The sequence below is a fragment of the Ceratotherium simum genome, chromosome X (genome assembly GCF_057802395.1).
Source record: "Ceratotherium simum simum isolate JZ-2026a chromosome X, ASM5780239v1, whole genome shotgun sequence".
NCBI classification, from domain to species: Eukaryota; Metazoa; Chordata; class Mammalia; order Perissodactyla; family Rhinocerotidae; genus Ceratotherium; species Ceratotherium simum.
Window position 1 is genome coordinate 17,111,755 of NC_141940.1, and position 22,677 is coordinate 17,134,431.

General features: G+C 44.7%; 1 protein-coding gene across 1 annotated transcript; it reads right to left on the bottom strand.

The window, feature by feature from the left end:
* Positions 1 to 7,615: 7,615 nt before the first annotated feature.
* Positions 7,616 to 21,030, bottom strand: LOC101408717 (zinc finger protein 449). The gene is made up of 5 exons (XM_087427698.1): positions 20,976 to 21,030; positions 18,097 to 18,545; positions 16,233 to 16,437; positions 9,631 to 9,747; positions 7,616 to 9,373 (listed from the first exon to the last, which is right to left on the bottom strand). The coding sequence occupies exons 2-5, from the start codon at positions 18,448 to 18,450 to the stop codon at positions 8,658 to 8,660; spliced, it is 1,392 nt and encodes a 463-aa protein (XP_087283824.1). The 5' UTR covers positions 18,451 to 18,545; positions 20,976 to 21,030; the 3' UTR covers positions 7,616 to 8,657.
* Between the last annotated feature and the right edge of the window lie 1,647 nt (positions 21,031 to 22,677).

Below are 22,677 nucleotides of genomic sequence, written 5' to 3' on the forward strand. Positions count from 1 at the left end.
ATCTCCAACTCTCATTATTGAGTTGTCCACTTTTCACTTCAATTTTGTCAGTTTTTCATTCATATGCTTTGGGGCTCTGTTGTTCAGTGCATATGTTTCTGTTATATCTTTTTGATAGACAGACTGCTTTATTATTTTATAATGTCCTTCTTTGTGTCTAGTAATAGTTGTCATCTCAAAGTCTGTTATGTTTGCTATTAGTATAGCCAGCCCAACTCTCTTTTGGTTATAGCTTGCAGGTTATATCTTTTTCCATCCTTTTACCTTCTAATTTTTTTGTCTTTGAATCTCAGATGTGTCCAGCATACAAATGGATGATGTTTTTCTTTTTAATCATTTTTTCTGATGTCTGACTTTCCATTGGAGTGGTTAGTCCATTTAAATTACAATAATGTAGGATATATATCTGTGACTTTGCTATTTGCTTTCTGTATGTCCCATTACTTTTATGCTCCTCTGTTCACCTATTACTCTCTTCTTTAGTGTGAAAAAGACATTGTCTAGTATGACATTTTATTGCCCTTGTTGTTTCTTGTATTTCTGAGTTACTTTATTAGTGGCTGCTCTGTGAATTACAATTACCCTCTTAATTCATAACCATTTAATTTGGATTGATACCAAGCTCATTTCAATAGTATACCAACTTTGCTACTATAAAGCTCTGTTCCTTTCCCACTCTGTTGTGCAATTATTGCCCTACAAATTACATCTGTATACACTGTGTGCCTATGAACACAGATTTATAATTGTTTCTTTTTATACAACTCTTTAAGTCAGAAAGGAGAGAAAAATGAATCAAAAACAAAATTTATATGGTCTTTTATACATTTACCTATAAAGTTATCTTTACTAGTGCTCTCTAAATGGACTCATGCAAAATGTTGTTTTTTATGTCTGGCTTTTTTGACCTGGGATAATATTTTCAAGGTTCATCCATGTTGTAGCATGTATCAGAACTTAATTCCTTTTTATGGCTGAACAATAGTCCATTGTATAGATATACCACCTTTAATGAATCCATTTATCAATTTACAGACATTTGGTTTGTTTCCCCTTTTTGACTCTTATTGATAATGCTGGAATGAACATTTATGTTCAAATGTTTGCATGGACATATGTTTTGAATTCTTTTGTGTATATACAAAAGAGTAGAATTGCTAGGTCGTATGGCAATTCCACGTTTAACATTTAGAGGAACTGCCAAATCATTTTTTGAAAGTGGCTGTACCATTTTACATTCTCACCAGCAATGTATGGGGGTCCCACTTTCTCCATATCCTCACCAACACTTATCTGCCTTTTTGATTATAGCCATCCTGGTGGGTGTGAAGTGGTATTTTATTGTGGATTTGATTTGCATTGCTAATATGGTTGCTAATTGCTAATATGGTTGATTGAGCATTTTTTCATGTATTTTTGGCCATTTGTATACATTCTTTTCAAAAATGTCTATTCGATTATTTTCCCCATTTTTAGTTGGGTCATTTGTCTTTTTATTATTGAGTCATAAGAAGTTTTCATACTTTCTCGATACTCTACTTTTACCACATATATGATTTGCAAGTATTTTCTTCCATTTGTGGGCTGTCTTCTCACTTTCTTGATACTGTCTCTCACTCATTCATGTTTATGTCGATATTTATTGAGTGCCTCCTATGTGCCAAACACTGTGTCAGGTGTGAAAAATTTGATGGATATGACAAGTGAACGTGTCAGGCAAAATTCCTGCCCCAGGTCGCTTATCTCCCAAAGTGGGTAGAGAGGGCACACGCCGAAGAATGTGTAAAGAATTCTTTTCAATTACAATAAGAGCTGTGAAAGAAATCAGCCATTCAACCCAAATACCACCCCTGCTGTCACTTTATTTATAAAAGGGACAGGGACTCGGAGTATGGAATGGGTTTTCAAACACCAGCTGGCCCTTGGGACCTTAGAAAACAGACTCTCAAACTTCAGTGTATCAAAGTTCCTTGAAAAAAATCTAATGAAAAGCTAGGGCCATAGGGATAATGATTTTGTTTATAGAAAAAAAACATACACCTACAAATTGTATATCTTCACAGGTCTCATGGACTTCTTGAAGTCCACCAAGTGAAACCAGTAGGGCTGGCTCTAAGCCAAGAACTCATCTTCAGTGAGATAAGCCCCTACTGTTTTTGCTTTTATTAATTTTTATTGTGGTAAAGTATACATAATAAAATTTATAATTTTAACCATTTTTAAGTGTACAGCTTAATGGCATTATGTACATTCTCATTATTATGTGACCATCACCACTATCCATCTCCAGAATATTTTCATCATCCTAACCAGGAACTCTGTACCTATCAAACAATAACTCCCCATTCCCCCTCCCTCTAGTCCCAAATAACCTCTCATCTACTTTCTGTCTCTATGAATTGGACTATTCTAGGTTCCTCATATAAGTGGAATCATATAATATCTGTCCACCTTGTCTGCATTATTTCACTTAGCATAATGACTTCAAGGTTCATCCATGCAGTAGCATGTATCAGACTTTAATTTCTTTTTATTTCTGAACAATATTCAATCGTATGTTTACACTACAGTTTGCTGATTCATTCATCTGTCAATGGATATTTGGGTTGTTTCCACCTTTTGGTTCTTGTGAATAATGTTGCTATGAACATTGTTGTACAAATGTCTTGTGTTTGAGTCCTTGCTTTCAATTTTTTATGAATATATATAAAATTGCTTGATCATATGGTCATACTATGTTTAATTTTTTGAGGAAATGCCATACTGTCTTTCTTAGAGTCTATACCATTTTCCATTCCTGCTATCGATGCACAAGGTTCCAAGTTCTTCACATCCTTGCTAACACTTATTTTATGTTTTTTTTCTTTTTGCTTATAGCCATGCTAATGGATGTGAAGTGGCATCTCATTGTGGTTTTAATTTGCATTTCCCTAACGATTAGTGATGTAGAGCATCTTTTCATGTACTTATTGGCCATTTGTACATCTTCTTTTGAGAAATGTCTATTCAAGTCCTTTGCCTATTTTTAGATTTTATTTATTTATTTTTCCCCCAAAGCCCCAGTACGTAGTTGTCTGTCATAGCTGCACATCCTTCTAGTTGCTGTATGTGGGACGCAGCCTCAGCATGGCTGGAGGAGTGGTGCCTCGGTGCGCACCCGGGATCCGAACCCGGGCCGCCGGCAGCGGAGCGCACGCACCTAACCGCTAAGCCACGGGGCCGGCCCTATTTTTAAATTGGGTTGTTTGTTTTTGGTTGCTGAGTTTTAGGAATTCTCCATATATTCTGAATATTAATCCCTATCATACATAAGATTTTAAAATATTTTCTCCCATTCTGTGAATTGCCTTCTCACTCTATTGATAGTGCCTTTGACGCACAAGAGTTTTTCATTTTGATGAAATTCAACTTACCTACTTTTTCCTTTGTTGCCTATGCTTTGGGTGCCATATTTAATAAGTAATTGCCAAATCCAATGTCATGAACATTTCCCCCTATGTTTTCTTCTAAGAGTTTTATAGTTTTAACTCATACGTTTACGTCTTTGATCCATTTTGAGTTAATTTTTGTATATGATGTAAGGTAGGGGTCCAACTTTATTGTTTTGAATGAAGATACCCAGTTTTCACAGAACCATTTGTTGAAAAAACTGTCTTTTCCCCATTGAATGATCTTGGCATTCTTGTCAATCATTGGACCGTATACGCGAGGGTTTATTTCTGGGCTCCCTATTCTATTCCATTGGTCTCTATGTCAATCTTTATGCCAGAACCATACTGTTTTGATTACTGTAGCTTTGTAGCAAATTTTGAAATCAGGAACTGTGAGCCCTCCAACTTTTCTTCTGTTTCAAGATTGTTTTGGCTATTCAGGGTCCCTTGAGATTCCGTATGAATCTTAGGATGGGTTTTTCTATTTCCACAAAAAATATATTTGGAGTTTTGATAAGAAATGCTTTGAATGTGTACATCACTTTGGGTAGTACTGATATCTTAACAATATTAAGTCTTCTAGCCTGTGCACATGCAATGTCTTTACATTTGTGTCTTCTTTAATTTCTTTCAGCAATGTTTTATAGTTTTTAGTGTATAAGTCTTCTGTGCCCTTGGTTCAGTTTATTCCTAAGTATTTTATTCTTTTTGACAATATTGCAAATGGAATTGTTTTCTTAATTTCCTTTGTTTATTATCCATTGTTAGTGTATAGAAACACAACTGATTTTTGTGTGTTGATTTTGTATCCTGAAACATGGCGAATTCAGTTATTAGTTCTCACCGTTTTGGGGGGAATCTTTCAGAGCCTCCACTTTTTAACTGTCTTCATATATTGTACCTTCAAGAAAGATTTCTTTTACTCAAGTGTACTGCAGCCTCCACTCATCCAAAAACTAGTTTAGAAATATCCACCTAGATGATCTATCACTACTTACAGTTCCAACATTCCATTTGTAAAACTCCTACTCAGCAAGATATTTTCCCTGTTCACTTTCTTCAATTAAAAAAAAAAGATCGTGTTCACCTGCACTTTTTCAATGGCTTAATGGCAGTCTCAGTTGGCACTCTTTCTCTCAGATCACTGTCATCCTGCTGGAACATGAAGTTGCCCACCGCACTGGCCAATGTGTTATAAATTGGGAACAACTTAAATGTATATCAACAGAGGCCTGGCTGAATAAACTATGGCGAATCCATTCCATAGACTACACTGCAGACATTGAAAACAATGTCATGGATTTCTGTGTGCTGATGTACAAAGATGGCCATATATATTAATGAATGAGAAAGTAAGTTTGGATGACAATGTATATAAAATAATCCCATTTTTGTTATACTGGAAAATATTTTTATGTTGAAATATCTGGAAGGATACACAAGATATAACAAGGACCCCTCTAGAGAGTAGAATTGGAGGGGATGGGATTCAGCTTGTGCTTTTCACTCTATGTCCTCTATACATTTGATATTTTTCATGAGCTATTAAGTTTTATGGCATGCTAAATATAGCCCATGAATATATTTTCAGTGTAAACCAGAAAATACAGCCAGCTAAATGTTAGAGGGGGCCTCTGATGTTTTTGTTCATAACTCGTATAGCTAAAAAACGTAAAAATCACAGCAACTGAGATGTTTGTTTCACTGGGGTGCGCAGAACTTAGAAAGTGATTTGCAAAAGCAGATTGTGCCCGTAGAGAAACAAATATGTGAAAACTAGGATGAGTTGAATTTTATAAGTCAAATAAGGAACCTTCAACAAATATGGAAGTAAACACAACAGAGACCTACCTCCAAAGGAAACATACACACACACATACACAGAGCAGGTGTCAGGTTAATGTAGACATAGACTCTTTCACTGGGGTACAGAATCTCTCCCCTTTCCCCCTAGTGAACAAAATGGAAGCCGCATGGTCTCATAGGACCTCAACTCGGAATTCATACAGCATCACTTCCGCTGTACTCAATTAGCAGCCGGCTCAAGCCTGCTGAGACTCAAGGGCAGGGGACATAGACCCCACATCTTGATCTTAGGTGTATGAGTTTCCTATTGTTGTTGTAACAAATGACCACAAATTTAGTGGCTTAAAACAACACAGATTTATTGTAATATAGTTCTGAAAGGCAGAGGTCTAAAATCAAGTTGCCTGCTGGGCCAAGTTCCTGCTGGAGGCTGGAGGGGAGAAAATATTTCTTCGCCCTTTTCAGCTTCCCGAGGACACCTGCATTGCGTGGTTCATGGCCTCTTCTTGGCATTACTCCAACCTCTTGCATCTGTCATCACATCTCCTACTATTCACTCTGATCCTCTTGCCTCCCTCTCATGAGGTCTCTTGTGACTACATTGGACCCACCTGGATAATCCAGCAAACTCTCTCCATCTGAAGATCCTTAACACATACAAAGTCCCTTTCGTGATGTAAGGTACCATATTAACAGGTTCTGGGGATTAGGGCTTGGAGATCTTTGGGGAGGGCATTTTTTAATGCCTGCCACAGGTCCATAGGAAAGCATTTGCAGCAGTGTTTTAAAAGCGCCACAACAAATAAAGAAACCAAGATATGGAGGCTTGTCAACGTCATCTATCTGGTAAACCTCTGGCAGACTTCTCAATGCTAATGTCACCAGCTCTCAGCTTGAAAGGAGAAGACTTGTAACAAGAATCATAGACTTCCTTCACTCTTTCTTCTTACCTTGGTGTATTGGGAGGACTCTTTAGCACATGAGGGATACCCTGAGAGTTACATCTTAAGAGAAGGAACTCTAGGCCACCCAGGGTGAATTGAAGTGTCTCAGGAGATGTGGCAGTGGAGGTATTCCCCCTGCCACCACAGATTAAGATGAGGAGCCTCCTGTCCTTCACTGCTTGCCTTCTACACTCTCTCCTTTTTAGGAAGGGAACCTAGTTGGGAAGAGATGGCTAAAGGAAGAATTACTATAAAATGCAATGCCAATTAGACTAAAAAGGCCTCTCTCAGGGCCAAGTGGTGTGGTCTGACCTTCTTGAAAGGGACTCCACCTTAGTTTTGTTTAACATCATCTCCAGTAATTCATATGTTCCTATTCTTGTGTTGGGTATTACAGACACTGAGGAAAGATAAATCTTTAAAATATATCAATGTTTGTAATAGTTTATTATTCAAGATCATTAACACCTTAATAATGTGGACCTGGCCTGTGCTAGACCTCTGAGAAGTCCTGTCTGACAGCAAAAACTGGAATGGAATCCACCCCCCACCCCCAATCCCAGTTGTTACCATCTGATAATTGGGGTTGAGTAAACTCAGCACAGATGCTAAAGAGAAGCTAAGAGATGAGCTCTTAACCCATTCTGTTCCACGTGTGTCACAGAGGACTAGAGGACAGGAAGGAGAGAGCCAAGCCTCAGGCTTAAAGATGAACTTTGATTATGAGATTATTCAGCTCATATCACTAAGGTTAGAAATGAGACAGGGTTTCAGGAGGAAAGATCATGCAGTTTCCTGCAGGTGACCGAGACTGTTTCTCTTCCGAACGTCACAGTGACTGCAGGTGCAAGAGGGCAAAGTGTAACATCTCCTCCCCCACCTGATGGTGAGCCACTTGGGGGCTGAGTCACCCATATGTTACCTTGATTTTGGCCTAGACAACCTCCTCAGCATGCTGTGAAACAATCCCTGCTGATTCAAGAGGGCCTGTTGCAGAAACCTCAGAGTGCCCACTGCAGCTCCTCTCTGTTTTCAGGAGGACAGACCACGATGGAATCCCGAGAGAGAGCTTTCTCAGCTTGGTGTGGAGAGGCCAGGTCTCTCCTAGGTCCTTCAGCTTCCTGCTTTCACTGCCAGCCTCGATAGCTGGGCAGCTATTGACAATTGCTATATAACATCCATAAAATGAGTCCAAAAAACCTCTTAAGAAGGGAATGGAGAGTACAAGAATGCAGGCATTCAGAATGGGGAGCAAGGCAATCCACTCTGTGTCACTGCCCCTTCATGAGCAACAGGGATATTTCTGATGCCACAAAAGTCATTGAGTCCCCAGATTATACTGTAGATATGTGTGAGCCCTACAAATGGAACCCTTCTTCTCTATGCTCTTAGGACATAAGGCTTCAAGAAAATCTAAATGAACTTCAAAGCAGAAACAGAATGAACCTTATTTATTAATGAATATGCATTATAACCAAAAACTGACAGGAAAATATCGACATTGTCCAACTCTTGGGGCAGAGAGGAAATAAAATGAAAACTGCAATAACAAACAATTGCAAAATCATAAATAAAAGCATTGTATAAGATTTGTGGAATATGACCAAAGCTAGACTTAAAGTTCACAGCCTTCAATGCTTTCATCATTTCAAGAAACACATAAAGAAAATACCATATTTATTGGAAGGGCCTCCATGCTAATACAGTCCATTCACTCTTGCTAGCCCTTGTGTGGCGGGTACTGTTCTCTGCCCTTCATAGTACTTTGAGTTGGACATCTTCTTCCTTGCCCATATCTTTTTGAAATGCTCCACATTTCAAAAATGGACTGTGTTAAAGGCTCAAACGATGCATAAAAATATCAATGACTGCACAGGAGACAGTGATTCTGACACATGGTGTAAACGGGAGTCAAGGGAAGTGCTCCCTGTCCCCGTTAAGGCAGCATCTGCACGGTGCTCCAACAACTAGTCAGTGGGAACGAAACAGGAAGAGCATATCCATTTCCCCGGGAATACAATGTTGCATAGATACGGGTCAACTGGGCACATCCCTGTTGACTGAGATACTGACCCAAGATCTGAAAGGAAGGCCGACATACATACGTGTCTTACTTACACCTATGCTGCGGTCTGCCTGAGACAAAGACATTTTCATCGTAATGATTAAACAAGATTTGCTGAGGCAGAAAAAAATCAAATCTAGGATAATGGCAAGAGTCGGTGAACACTCTAGAATTTACATGCCTTGGAAGATGGGTTTTAAACACAGCAAAACACAAAGCTGTTCTAATGAACGAGCTCAAACAAAACTCTTCTTCCCAGACAGCCCAGTGCAGGTGGAGGCTTTTAGGAATTAGTGTCAGTGTGTGTAGGAGCAGTTTCCCTCAACAAATTCTCAGAGAACTCTCAAGTGAGCAGCTTGGTGCATCTGAAGGCCTGCTTTCTTTATGAACCTTGGAGAACAATGACTACTTCTATGGCTTCTCCTTTGCATGGATTCTTAAATGAAAAATAAGGCTTGATCTCTGCCTATAGCTTTTCCCACAATACTCGCATATAAACGGTCTCTCTTCAGTGTGTGTTCTCTGGTGCAAAGTAAGATCTGTCTGTCGACTAAAACTCTTCCCACAACTGTGACATCTATGGGGTTTTCCATCTGTGTGGGTTTTCAGGTGTCTTATAAAACTTGTTCTATTACAGAAACTCTTCCTACACTCGGGGCATCGGTATGTTTCTTGTTCAGAATAGGCTTTCTGGTGCAATTTAAGGTGTGATCCCTGAGTGAAGCGCTTGTTACACACGGTGCATTCATAGGGTGTCTCCCCTGTGTGAATTCGCTGATGCCTGGAGAGGTCTGATCGACGGAGGAACCCTTTCCCACATTCAAGGCACTTGTGAGGGAGCTCTCCCAAATGAATTTTCAGGTGCCCATTGAGTAGCTTCTTGCTAGCAAAACCTTTCCCACAGTGCACACATCGGTGTGGTTTCTCTCCAGGACCGTTTTGTTCATGGGCCCTGGGGCTGAGAGGGTTGTCCTGGTGGGAGCTCTCAGCCGTCTCTCCTAGAGCGGGGTTCTGATCACGGACAGGCTTTGTGCCCTCTCTGGGTAGATGCTCTGCAGGGTTTCCCAAGTGACGTTTTAGCTGTTCAGAGTATTTGGGTAAATTGGGACCAAGAAGTGCATTTCCATCTAAAGAAACAGAAAATGGATACACACTCTACAGTTGTTACTGCTTTGACATATTTTCTCTCCCCATCCCAAACTTGAGAGAAGGACTAGAAATTGCAGATGTCACTGAATGGAGAAATAGGGACTAAAAAGAGTTACACTCAACAGCTAGTGGGAAGATAGAAACTCCCAGGGGGGCATCCCAAACCTCTGTACCCTGGGGTTGAGGTGAATTTTTCTTTTCTTTCTTCCCAAGCATACAAAGAACCCTCACCTACCTATCTTGGAGTCAAGTAATTGTTGCTTCACTTCCTTGGGATCCTGCAGCTCCTTCACCTGTGGCTCTGGTCTCTGCTCCACTGGGCACCTCTGGTCAGGCTTTGGTCGTGGGTATCCTGGCCATGGGAGAGATGGGGAGAAGGGCAGTTTGAGTCGCCACAGGTTTCTTTCTCCAGAGTCCAGGTGGCCTTCTTGGTCACGTGGCCTCTCGATACCTGCATACTTCCTTCTCAGTCAGCATTGCCCCTCCAGGAGCCTTCTGACAAGTTGTTTTTGTTTTGTTTTGTTTTGTTTTTTAGGACAAGAACAAAACCAAATGAGGGCAGGGGAAGATCCTAGTGTGCTCAGTTCAAGGCTATTCTCCTCCAATCTGTGGAAGGAGAGTGAATCAATTCTGGGGTGAAATCAATGCACTGAGGAGCTCCACATCTGTTCTGAGAATGGAGTTATTCAGGTGAGAGTCAGGACATAAGTCCATCTTCTTACAGTGCTAGCATATGAAAACTGAGAAACACTTTCTTATTGACCACGAGGTGGACAAACAGAGAGGCCCCAGTGGGAGTTATGAAACTGCTCACTGGAATAATTTCAGTTGAACATAATCAAATTAAAATGGTAATGAAATTAGGTTGGCAACAAGCAAAAATAATCTCTATGCTTTTTCAGCTGACATCTAGAAGTGGATTCTCTTTAAATTAACCCAAATAGCCATCCAACAGTCAATCTAAGGACAACCAGGAGAAGTTTCTGCACTCCCTGTCCCCCTAAGTCCTATCACCCCTCTTCTCACTAAGAACCGCTGCAATTTGCATCCACTTTCCAGGCCCCTTCCTAGGCTTCCTCAGCTCTGGCCAAGTTTATGGGTCTGCCAGAAAATGTGGGTTGGAAATGGCTCATTTGAGATTGAAATACAGGATGATGTTTAAATATTGGCATTAGTAAAATGACATTAGCAAGTTAGTTTGGCTAATGTTAATCCAAAGGAAAACTGAAATTTCAGAACATTATATCAAGGCATAGGAAGTCGACTAAAAGATCTTATTTCATATTTTTATGGAGAAAAGGCCATATATTTTCAGATGAAGAGAATTTAAAAAGCTGTTTAAACTCCCATTTTGTTTATGCTTGGGTTTCAAAGCTAAGGTTGGGATGAGGGGGTAATGAGACCCAGGTCAAATAAACTGGAGGCCCTGGATCAAAGGAAAGCTGCTGTCAAGTTCAAGGGGAGCTAAGTGAAGGGTAGGGGATGGAGAGTGGCACAGTCTTAGGGTGGCAGAACCCTGGAGGCCCAGGACATCCCCACAAGAGAGACATGAAAAGCAGTCCAGAATGGCAGGAAGTGTTCATATGGCAGTTCCCATTCCATATGTAGACCATGGACTGGAAGGCTGTACATTTCTTCATGGGTCACTTTGAAACCACCTCAGACACCTGCCCCTTGGGTAGAAGGGAGCTAAAGATGTGACTAGTCAGGGATTGAGAGCAGCCCTGGAGGCAGAATCCAGCACGCATGAGAACTAAGGCCAAGAGTATCGCTACCAGGCCCCTGTGCCTCATGCACTTGCCGTCAGTCCACCTGCTCCTTTCTGTGCAGCACCAAAGCAGAGGCCTGAGAACTTTCACCTCAGTTCCTCGTCCTGGCATAGTACCCCTTGGTGCCTGCTTTCAAAGAGGCTGGCCCAACCTTGAGCTTCCTCCTGGATGTTAACCTCATGCACTTCCTAACTATCTACCCCCCCACACACTCCATCACCCTGTGTGACACTCAGATCCTTGTCCTCAGTGCACTTAGCCTCTGCTTCCTGGACTCTAAAAGCCCTGCTTCTGACACCATCACCAGTTTGCATCCCCCATCCTATGCTCACAGCCCATGTCAGCTAAGGCCTCTCACCATTTCCCTTCGTCCCATCTCCCACCCTTCTGACCTCAGTTCCCATCTCTACTCTCATACATTCCATAGAACAGCATCAGGAATGCTGAATGAACTTGACACTTATGAAAAAAGGTCTTCACAGATATCAGCCCTCCTTCTGTCTGCCAACATGGGGAAAACAGCCAGGGCGCTCATCATAAGGCAAGGCTTAAACCATTTGAAGGTACACAGAGTGAGTGAAGGCCAGCAGAAACTAGCACTTTCATGCGCTGTGGTGGGAGGGTAAATTGGTACAATAATTTTGGAGGACATTGGACCACATCTATTAAAGTTTTAAATGCATGTGCCCACTAACCAGTCATTTCTATTCTAGAAATTTGTCCTGTCGACACATGCCCGCAGAAGGATGCTCACTGTGTGTTTTATAGCTTGGCTCTAGGGTTTTTGGTCAACGCTGAATGGCAGTCAGAAGTCTTGCCTCTATGCCTGCTTCTCTCTCGGGACTCTTCTTCTCTGTACTCTCAACACCAGCCAGTCTGTGTTGCCACAGTAACCACCGGAGAGGTTGTTCTACAAATGAGCCGGAGGGTATGAACGAGCCTTCTTTGTATTGGCCCCTAGGTTGTCCATTCCTTCACCACAGGCTGCGACTCCTTAGCTCAGAAGCCGGCCAGTGCCAAACTCAAATTCTCACACATCCCATTATTTAAAAATTACCCCCCAGAAGCAGATTTTTGACCATTTAGAGCCCGCCTGCTTTGCATACCCCAGAAAACCTCACCCCACACCTGCTAGCCATTGAAGATGGAGCCTTGTGGTTATATGTCCCCCAACCACTGCTGCCCTGTGGACTTATCTGACCCATAGACTCTCTGTTGTGCTACTGGGCAGTGACATCACCTAGATGGGTAAGCCGCCTCTCTGAATCCTCACTCCCTGGGGAGTTCCCTTGTCCTCTCCCACTTTTGACCCCTGACTTCCCCTACAAGCAAACCTGACGATGAGTTGCCCAACAAAACTTGTACGTGCTACTGCCACCTCCTGGTCATATCTTTTTCATTGGTCAGCCCCCAGACACCTCAGACCCTCTACAAGTGGTAAGGAGGATGGGATTTGGGTGACTAGGAGGTAGGCATGGGACCCTCCAGTCAGTAGGACAAAGCATATTATATCACTTTAAACAGTGATGAGAAAGGGGTAGTTTCCTCTCCTCCTATTTGGAATACTTTTCTTGTTTAATTCATTCTCTCTCTCCCTTGTTAAATACACTGGACTTTCCTGGGCTTCAGAGAGTAAAGTATTACAACCAAGAGCAATATGGCTGCTCGGCATCGTATGTGATCATTGTACCTGGCACTGTTGCCAAGAGGAGCAAGTGAACACAGGAAATGGCAATGCATATGCAGAAGATTTAGAATTAACGTGACTGGCTGGGTTCTGCCACTTGTTGCAGGCATACACACAAAAATAAATTTTCAAAAACTTGTTAACACTCAGAGATTTAGGTAAGGTAAAGATTGGTATATGGGGCTGGTCCCAGCTGAGAGGTTCAAGTTCCATATGCTCTGCTTCAGCGGCCCAGGTTCACAGGTTTGGATCCTGGGCACGGACCTACTCCACTCATCAGCTATGCTGTGGAGGCATAGAGGGAAATTGGTGCAGATGTTAGCTCAGGGCTAATCTTCCTTAAGCAAAAAAAAACGGAAGATTGCCAATGGGTGTTAGCTCAGGGCAAATCTTCCTCACCAAAAATAAAAAATAAATTAAAAAATCAAAAAAAGATTGGTATATAAATGACATTATTTTACATAGTTCCAATTTGACCACTGCAGATACACCGTATGTACTTATGGGTTTTTCCTCTTTGTCACCTCTGTTAAAACCAAGACAGAGTTCATGTCTTTTACATGCCCAGCACTCGCTAGAGTAAGCTACAAAATATGGTACCTGGACAAATTGACTAAATGCAGAAAGGGGGACAAATTCATCACCAAACACCCACACTGGAACAATATCAGTTGAATTCTATGGGGTGGTGGCATTGCACAGATAAGATATGGTCCTATTGTTGGTCTGGAAGGGACCAAGCCATTCTCTGCAAGGAGAGGTGGAGACTCACGCGTGTCCTTCACAGCCAGCCAGACACCTGGAGATGAGATTGTGCTCAGAATGGAAACCAGAAGAAATGAAAAAAAACAGCAATAGGTAAGCACCAGAGCTAGAATATCTATTGGCTTCAAGATCAAATGGGTCGAAGTGTCTAGGGTATCTGTTCTCATCTGGCTAGAGAGAACACTGGAAAGCAAGGAACCCAGGTAAGGTAACTGAAAGTTTGACAATCTTTGAATTCATATAGAATGATCTTTTCAGACCCCAGGGTCTGCCCAGAGGACCTTGTGCTTTCCCATACTATATAATCCCGGAAAAACCTCAAAAATTCCATGACCTTCTCTAAACCTCTGGCTTGCACATCTCTATCTCAAACCCTGACCTCTCTTCTGAGCTCCCATTCCACACTGGCCATTTCTACCTGGAGACCCATAGGCATCTCAAATTCCTCATGTTCAAATCTAAACTCACTATGACCCACCAAATCTGATCCTCTTTTTGTGTTGTCTATGTCAGCGACAAACATTGCCATCTACTCGGCTCACTGGCCAGAAACCTAGATACCATTCTTAACACTTTCTTCTTCATCACCCAATGCCCAGTCAATCACCAAGTCCTATATTTTACACAGGTAAATATCTTTTGAATAAGTCCCTTTTTTCCACTCCATCATCACCAACATGACCCTAGTTTAGAAAATCATCGTTTATCACCTAATGATTGCACAACCTCCCAAACGGTGTCCCTGCTTCCAGTCCTACCCATTCCTATTGGAGCCAGAGTGGTCAGGTAAAATGCAATTCTGTGTATATCACTCCCCTACTTAAGAACATCCAGTGGTCCCCCACTGCCCTGACAATAAAGCACAACTTCTCAGCAAGGCTGACAAAGTTCTTCAGGATCCAGGCCCCTGCTTCTCTCTCCAACCTCTTTGAGGCTGGCTCCTCTGGCCACTCTGGCTCCTCTGCTCCTCCTCTGCACCCCTCACACTGCAGCAGGAGCTCTTCATATATGCCAAGCTCTCTATCCCTCCGAGCCTTTGCACATGCCGTCCATTCTGCCCAGAGCCCTCTCCCCTCCCCACTTCCAGCACTCAGCAGGCTTACTCCAATTCATCCTGTAGGTTTCAACGCAGATCCCCCTTCCTCTCTCAGGACGTCTTCCCTCTCTGCCAAAAGCTGGTTAGCTGGCCCTCCTCTGGGCTCTGATAGCATCCTACTCCCTCCAACATATCGTTTCACAGTCCTATTTACATCGCATACGGTATCTACAGTCCTATTTACATATGTGAATGGTCCACAGGAGTTGAAGATCCAGGACACCTGGGACTGATCTTCTGCCTGTGTCCTGCTGGATCCCCAGGGCCTGGCACAGTGCCTGGCTCTTAATAGGTGCTCGTGTATATTGGTTGAATGAATGAATGTTAGGATGTGGAAAGGGACAGGGTTGCTAAGTCCTGGCACTGAGCTAGTTAGAGATCGACCAGGCATCTATAGTTTGTAACTTGGACTGTTCTCGATATGTTCATGTTTTATGTCTCTTTTGTTTTCTCAGTGTCTTGAAAGTACCAACATGTCGAAGCTGTGCCTGAGAGAGTTAGGACAGAGGTTCTGGCCACCCTCGGGCCAAAGCTTTAATGGGCGGGGATGGGGGGGGAGTGCTGGGAGGGTGTTGGGTAGAGACATGGATCGTTGGTGGCAACATAAGAATATCCCCAAAGGAGGTGAAACAGAGGAACACAACAGCTACGCGGCCCACCTGGACTTTTATCCTTCTAGTAGTAACCCCTGTAGTGTCCGGTGCAGTGGTTCTCAAACTTCAGTATGTACAGCACTCACCTGGAGAGCTTGTTAAAAATGCACCCCAGGGGGGCCGGCCTGGTGCGCTCCACTGTGGCAGCCTGAGAGTTTGCAGGTTCAGATCCCGGGCGCACACGGACGCACTGCTTGTAAAGCCGTGCTGTGGCGGCGTCCCATATAAAGTAGAGGAAGATGGACACGGATGTAGCCCAGGGCCAGTCTTCCTCAGCAAAAAGAGGAGGACTGTCATCGGTTGTTAGCACAGGGCTAATCTTCCTCACAAAAAAAAAAAAAAACAATGTACCCCAGGTGATCCTGATAGGGACAATCTGCTCACTACACCTGGAGAAACACTACTCTAGGTTTTGATCAAATGAAATAGGTATTGCCTTTATACTGTGGTAATCAAATCCTCTGAAAGGATCTGAGGTGAGGATATTAATAAACATCAACTTTGAATGAGAGTCTTATGCCATAAAAGCAACTGAGGCTCTTGGGCCCCACAGCATCACAGATCCGTTGATTAAAACTGCTGGGGAAATCAGTCCTTATCCAGAGTATCCAAACTCCATAGTTTTCCTGTATAACAGTCTTGGTCAAGTCTCCCGAGCAGGGTCATTAGCAGAGGGGGGTTTTAATCCTGTTCTATCTAGCGTGCTTTGTTTCTGCCATTCCCAGAGAGACAGTCCCTCCTCCCACTCTTTGTCAGACTGGTCCGTTTCCATTAGGTAATCGGTGTTTCTAACCCAACCTCAACCCTGGAGAGCTCTTGAGCTCTCAAAGCAGAAAGCAGAGAAAGGAAACAAAGCCCTTGCCTTACCAGGGTCCAGGAAGGGCTGGCACTCCCCAGCAGCACCGTAGCTCAGCTCCTGCGGCCCTGGCTGTGGGATCCATGCCTCTGCCACTGGGGCCTCGGGGGCAGGTCCCATGACTTGGAGTGGGGGTGACTCCAGGTGGATGTCTGGTGGCATGTGTGCTGTCCCCACTGGTGCCAGTTCTTCCAAGAGCATTTCCTGCCTGTCGATCTGGGGAAATGCCAGAACCATCACTCTCAAGTCTAGACCAGCACTGCCCAGCAGCAATATAATGCGAGCCACCCATCTCATTTTAAATTTTCTGGTGGCCATACAAAAAAAAAGAAATAGGTGAAGTCAATCTTAATAATATGCATTATTTAACCCAATATATCTAATATGTCATAATTTCAGAATATAATCAATATTAATCACATATTTAACCCACTTTTTTCATATGCAGTCTTCTGAATGTGGCGTGCATTATAAAAAAGTATAAACTTGCAGCACATCTCCATTTGGACTAGCCACATTTCTAGTGTTCAAGAGCCACACTTGGCTGGTGGCTTCTGTACTGGGCAGTGCACGATTAGACCATACAAAGATGAAATCTTATATAGTAAGCCAAACAAGAAGACAAAGAAAGGAAGGGAAACCGTAAATTCATTCCATCCTAGGGAGACAGGAAACTTTGGAAGAGTCCTGTTCAGGCAGGCTAACTGCAGAGCCCCATCAGCACACGACACTGCAGAGCCCCTAACGCCCAACCAGAAGCCCTTCCTCCCTTCTCCCAAAGATCTGCCCTGGGCTCAGCCCCAAAGAGGTTTCACTCGGTGGTTCTGAACAGAGGGCAGTGCCACTGTCCCCATGGGGTGCTTTGGATATGATGGCATGTGGTGGCTATCAGAATTTAGTGGGCAGAGATGGGAGTACATACAATTAATAGTGCAGAATTGTTCCACCTTCCAAGCAATTTTGGAATGTCCCCCTCATACATTTAAGTAAGTAAAAAGAACCCGTCAAGAACTTACAACCTCATCTTGTAGGTCATATAAAAACAAAGTATTTTTCCATATTTTAGCATGACTTGAATTTTCTAGGAAAGCACTACTTTGGAAATCAAAGAAAGACTATACTATCTACTGTTCAGATTTAACCAAGACTTGGTTGTCACTTTGGAAGATCATAGGACCAGCAGCAACACTGCTCACAGTGTCTGAGCTGCGTCAGCGTGACTTTCCGGCTGTGGCCTTCACGGGGAGTCTATGCAGAGGCGACCCTCAGACAACTTCATGAGGTTCTCTGGTGCGGTCCAGCCCAACATGTGCGTGCTGAGATGCTTATTAGTTTATACTAAACCACATTCCTTTTCCTTTATATCCCTTCTAGACTCTACTTGACTTAGGGCTGGCAAACGTTTTTGTAAAGAGCCAGAGAGTAAATATTTAAGGCTTTGTGAGCCACATTCGGTATCTCATTTATTCTCCTTCTTCCTCTTTTTTTTTTAAATGACCTCTTAGTAGGTAAAAAAAACATTATTAGCTCATGGGGTGTACAAAAACCGGCCGTGGCTGGATCTGACCTGCAGACCCTAGAGGATAACACTGGTGTTTTTGATGGATGAATGTCAGTAGCTTATGTTACTTATGAATTTCCTTTAAGTACATTTAAGGAGACATTACACAATATTTGTTATACAAGGGGATTGGGTATGATAAGGATGAGAACCACTGACCCATACATGCTGATTCCAGGAGAAGAGAAAAATGAAAAGGCCCATGGAGAAATCTTAGAGCTGAAGAATGACACGGAGACAAACCCTGGTCTAGGCCCAGCTGCCTCTGCTTCTTCTTTTGGTCTAATTACCAAGATCCCAAACTCTTTTCTCACCTGCTGCTCTGGTATCTCAGATTCTGTCTGTAAGAATTCTATCAGTGCCAAAATTATTTCTCTATTTTGTAGGCCGAATGGCCTCACCCAGGTCTCTATCTCCGTGGGCAGAATGGTTAGGAATTGCTCCAACACTAGCAGCTCCAGGATTTGTTCCTTAGAACGCATCTTTGGCTTCAGCCACTGACAGCAGAGCTCCCAGAGTTTGTTGAAAGCTTCATGAGGCCCGGCCGCTTCTTTGTACTGAAACTGTCTGAAGCGCTGGCGGAAGACTTCACAGTCGGTACCATGTTCTTGAAACACTGAGCCTTGATTCAAGGAGGCCTGGATTGCACACCCCAGGGCCACAGCCATCGCCCCCTTCCAGCAGTGTACAATGTGTCTGGGCCTGAAGTCTCAGATCCCAATTGGTTTTTTTGTGTAATTGTGGGGCGGGGAGCCACCTACAGCTGAGGACAGGACCAAATGAGAGAGGAGAAACACAGTGGTTACCAGAGGGCATACTTAGGCTTTCTTAATTGGTTACTTTTCACCAAAGCCCTAAAGTAGCAGATTGTAAATTTTTCGGTGGTTTTGAGAATCTGATAAAAGCCATGAACTCACTTCCTAGAAAAACCAAAAGGTTTATAAAATGTCCAAGCGCATTCACAGGCCCTCTAGAACTGTGCTGTCCAATATGGTAGCCACTACACCCATGTGGACATTTAAGTCAGAATTAAAATAAAAATTGCAGCTCCCAGCCACATTTCAAGTCCTCAATAGACATTGTTGCTCAATAGACTTCTACAGCTCTGCTCTAGAATTCCACCAACCAAGGCTAAGAACCCCCGCCCTGAAGGAGAACCCACCATGCCCTGCAGGCCTGTAACCGCACTCCCAGTCTAAGACGGGCTGTCTCGTGTTTCTGAATACAGGGAGGCCACAAAAGAAGTGGAGGAGCCATACGTATAACACTGGTGAATAACCCCGGAAGCCCATCTAGCTTTGAGGAACCCTTAGTCTCCTGCAACCACAGCATCTCAGCTAGAGCCATGCCTTGCAAAGGCAGGAAATCCTCAACCCCCCATTCTTCTCCACTCGAGGTGTGTGTGGTTCAGCCAACATCACCGTGTCCCTCATCCCGCTGTAGCCTTCCAACTGGCTTTCTCATGAGAAAAATACACTGCAGCGGGGCAGGCCATCATGACCCTGGTCTGCATTAGTAACGAACGACATTTCTCACATCCATCACGCTGTGAGCCAGGAGCTGTTCCAAGCCTCCCACGTATATTAGTTCACTGAGCCCTCCGCCAGGGTTAGGAGGAGGGTACTAGCACTATGCCCTGAATACAGACGAGGGGACTGAGGTTTGAGGCTGAGGAGGACTGAATAACTAGTCCCAGGTCACATAGCAAGTGCCACAGGAAGTGGTGATAGACTCCACAGATTCCTGCCATGCTCATGTCTGCAAACATCCAAGCGTTCCTAGTGCAGTCTCTGAGGTCACAGAGGCGGTCACATACATGTCTCCACAAGTCTCAAGACCAAGACCCGCCCACGCCCTATGGGTCCTCTCTCCCCGTATTTGCCGACATGGCTCACGTACCTGTCCTCTGTCCTGGAGGGGATCAAGAAAAGAGTACTCAGGACTCTTCCCACCAAGTCATCCCAAATGGACACTGTTCCCATATCACCCTTTATTTCGATGGCAGCCTGGACTTGAGCGGCAGACCCATGGAGGTGTGACAACCTGCTAGCTGTGTGACCCTGCCACCCAGGGCTTCTGTCTGTAACATGAGAATAATCATAGCATCTATTTCACCAAATTTCCTGCGGTGGATCAGTCGCATGGAAAGCGGACAGCAGCGTGCCCGGCACAGAGGAAGCGCTCAAGCAAGGTGATTGCTCCTGAGGACTCATTCCTGGGAAGCTTCTCTTTCCCCCGCCCAGGCACCTGACCGTGGCTGGAGGGCATCCAGGAACAGTGCCGGTTTGGGCTGTGGACCCACCGTTAACCCCTCCAGCCTCACAGCTGGGCAGCCCTCCCCTGCCTGACCCAAACCTTCCACCAGCTCTACCGGGGAATCGACCTGATCCTCCGGGTCTCCCTCCAGATGAAAACCTCACTCCACCTCGGGGCTGAGGGCTTCTCCCCAAACCCTCCTGAATGAAGCAGCGCTCACGGGGCCCGTGGATAAAGAGGGGTGTGAAAAGAGGGCACTCGGGGAAAGACAAGAGGGACAAGTCCCTAAAACGTCTAAAAGACGGTGTAAAACCGGATGCGGGAGCGGCGCGCGGCCCCGAGCACTCCCTGGCGAGGATGTTCCGTCGCCGTGAGGGGCGCTCCCAGCCCTGCAGAACTCTCGCGAAAGCTGTACCTGAGCGCAGGGAGCGGCGCCCGGGACCCGGGCGGGACAGGGGCCTGCTGCCCAGCCTTCCTCCCCGCGCCCGCGCCCGCGCCCGGTGGAAGGACAGAGGCGCGCTGCCGGCGGCTCCTCCTCGCGCGAGAAGCCCGCGTTGGGGCTGGCGGCGACCGGTTCCCGCGGCCTCGGGTGCGAAGGGCGCCGCGCCACTGCGCGCGCGTCTCGTGGACGCACCCGGGCCGCCGCTCCTGCCCTGCCCGCGCCCACGGACGGGCGGGGCTCGTGCGCGTCTCTGCTCCCCGCGCCCGCCACCTAGTCACGGGGCGAGGCGGTCAGTTCCCGCCACCCTGGCCAGAGCAGGAGCCCGGCTGCCCGCGCCCGCGCCCCAGGGACGGACAGCGGCCCCCCGCCCCCCCCTTCCCCCGCTCGCCGCCCGGTCAGCGCGGGAGGCGGCCAGTCCCGCAGCCCGAGGCGTCCCAGGGAGCCCCGCTGCCCGCGCCCACGGGCGTCCGTGCCCCCCGACGCTCGGGGACTCACCGCCTCCGCGTTCCCGGCCTTCCAAGCTGCCCCGTGCTGGGTCCTGGTACCGACGTCTGGACTCGCTTTGACCTCACCAAGGCAAGGCAGAGCCCGCATTTTCTAACCCGCGGCGCCTGGGCGGGGCAAACAGGGTCTGCTCCAAGTACAATTTCAGCCCGAGGCCAAGAGGAGCGTGGGGGCGGGGGAGTGGGGGTGGTGGTGCGGGAGGCGGACTTTGGGGAGATGGAGGACTTTTTCCACGTGAAAGATTACCATCCTGATATGCATTGACCTCTTCTCTGGTGTGACATGTGCAAAATCAGGATTTGTTTTATGATTGATGACATTTTAGAGGAATGTGGTATAGAATTGTACAATTTGTTGTACACATACTATTATATGTAAAAATAATTGGCCAGACTTGTGACATTCTATCTGTAATCTCTTTTGGTTTTGTCTGTTTCAAAGGCGGAGAAAATTAGAATTCTTTAGCAAAGCATTGATCTCATGATATAAAGGTTGGATTGGTAAAGGAGTTTCAAGGACAAAAGTATTTGGCTATCATCATTTCAACTGAATGCAACGCTATTTTTAGTGGAGATAGACATTGGGTTTTGAAGTCACTTGAATTTATTGAATGTGTTTTCATTACTTTCAAATATATAATACAGAGTGAATGTAAAATAATAGAAAATATATATATTGGTCTCTGCCTCCAGTTCCTGGCACAGAGCTCCTAAAACTTGTAATGTCCTAAGTGATAAGAACAGGAGGAGCATCTTTCGTTGTGATATTTGATCTTTGACTCTGGTTCCTGACACGGAGCTCCTAAATCCCTTGGAATTTCCTGGGTGATAGGAGTGTCTTGTGTTCTAATGAGGTGACTCTGGGTGGGCTCCTGGATGGGGCTGGTCACCAGAAAGACCAGCATGATTAGAAGTTTGGAATGTTCAGTCTCACCATCCATCCTCTGGGAAGGAGAGAAGGTACATGCAGTCTCCATAAAAATGAAGCCTCCATAAAAATCCAAAGGTACGGGGTTCCGAGAGCTTCCAGGTTGGTGAACATATGGAGGTGCTGGGAGAGTGGTGCACCCAGAGAGGGCAGGGAAGCTCCATGCTCCTTCCGCCAGACCTTGCCTTCTGTATGTCTTCATCTGGCTGTTCATTTGTATCCTTTATTATATCTTTTATAATAAACTGGTAAACATAAGTGTTTTCCTGAGTTCTGTGAGCCATTGTAGCAAATTATCGAACCCAAGGAGGCAATTGTGGGAACCCCAGTTGAGACCCAGAGGTCAGAAATACAGGTCACAGCCTGGGACTTGGGACTGGTGTATGAAGTGGGGGCAGTCTTGTAGGATGAGCCCTTAACTTGTGGGATCTGTCGCTATCTCCAGATAGATAGTGTCAGAATTTAATTGAATTATGGGACACCCAGGTGGTGTCACAGAGAATTGCTTGGTATGGGAAAAAAATCCCACACGTTTGGTGACCAGCAGTGTCAGAAATGAAGTGTTCTGTGTGGGTAGTAAAGGAGAAACACACAGGAGGAAGTGTGTTTTCCATATACACTGAACAGTAACCCAGAAAAGCATTTTGGGCTTATCTCAGTTTCAAGATGAAGACTCCACAAGCAGTAAATGTAGATTTTTTTAAAATTCAAAGTGCAGAGTACAATAAAATAAGGGAAAGACATCCATGAAAAAGTGGTAAACACA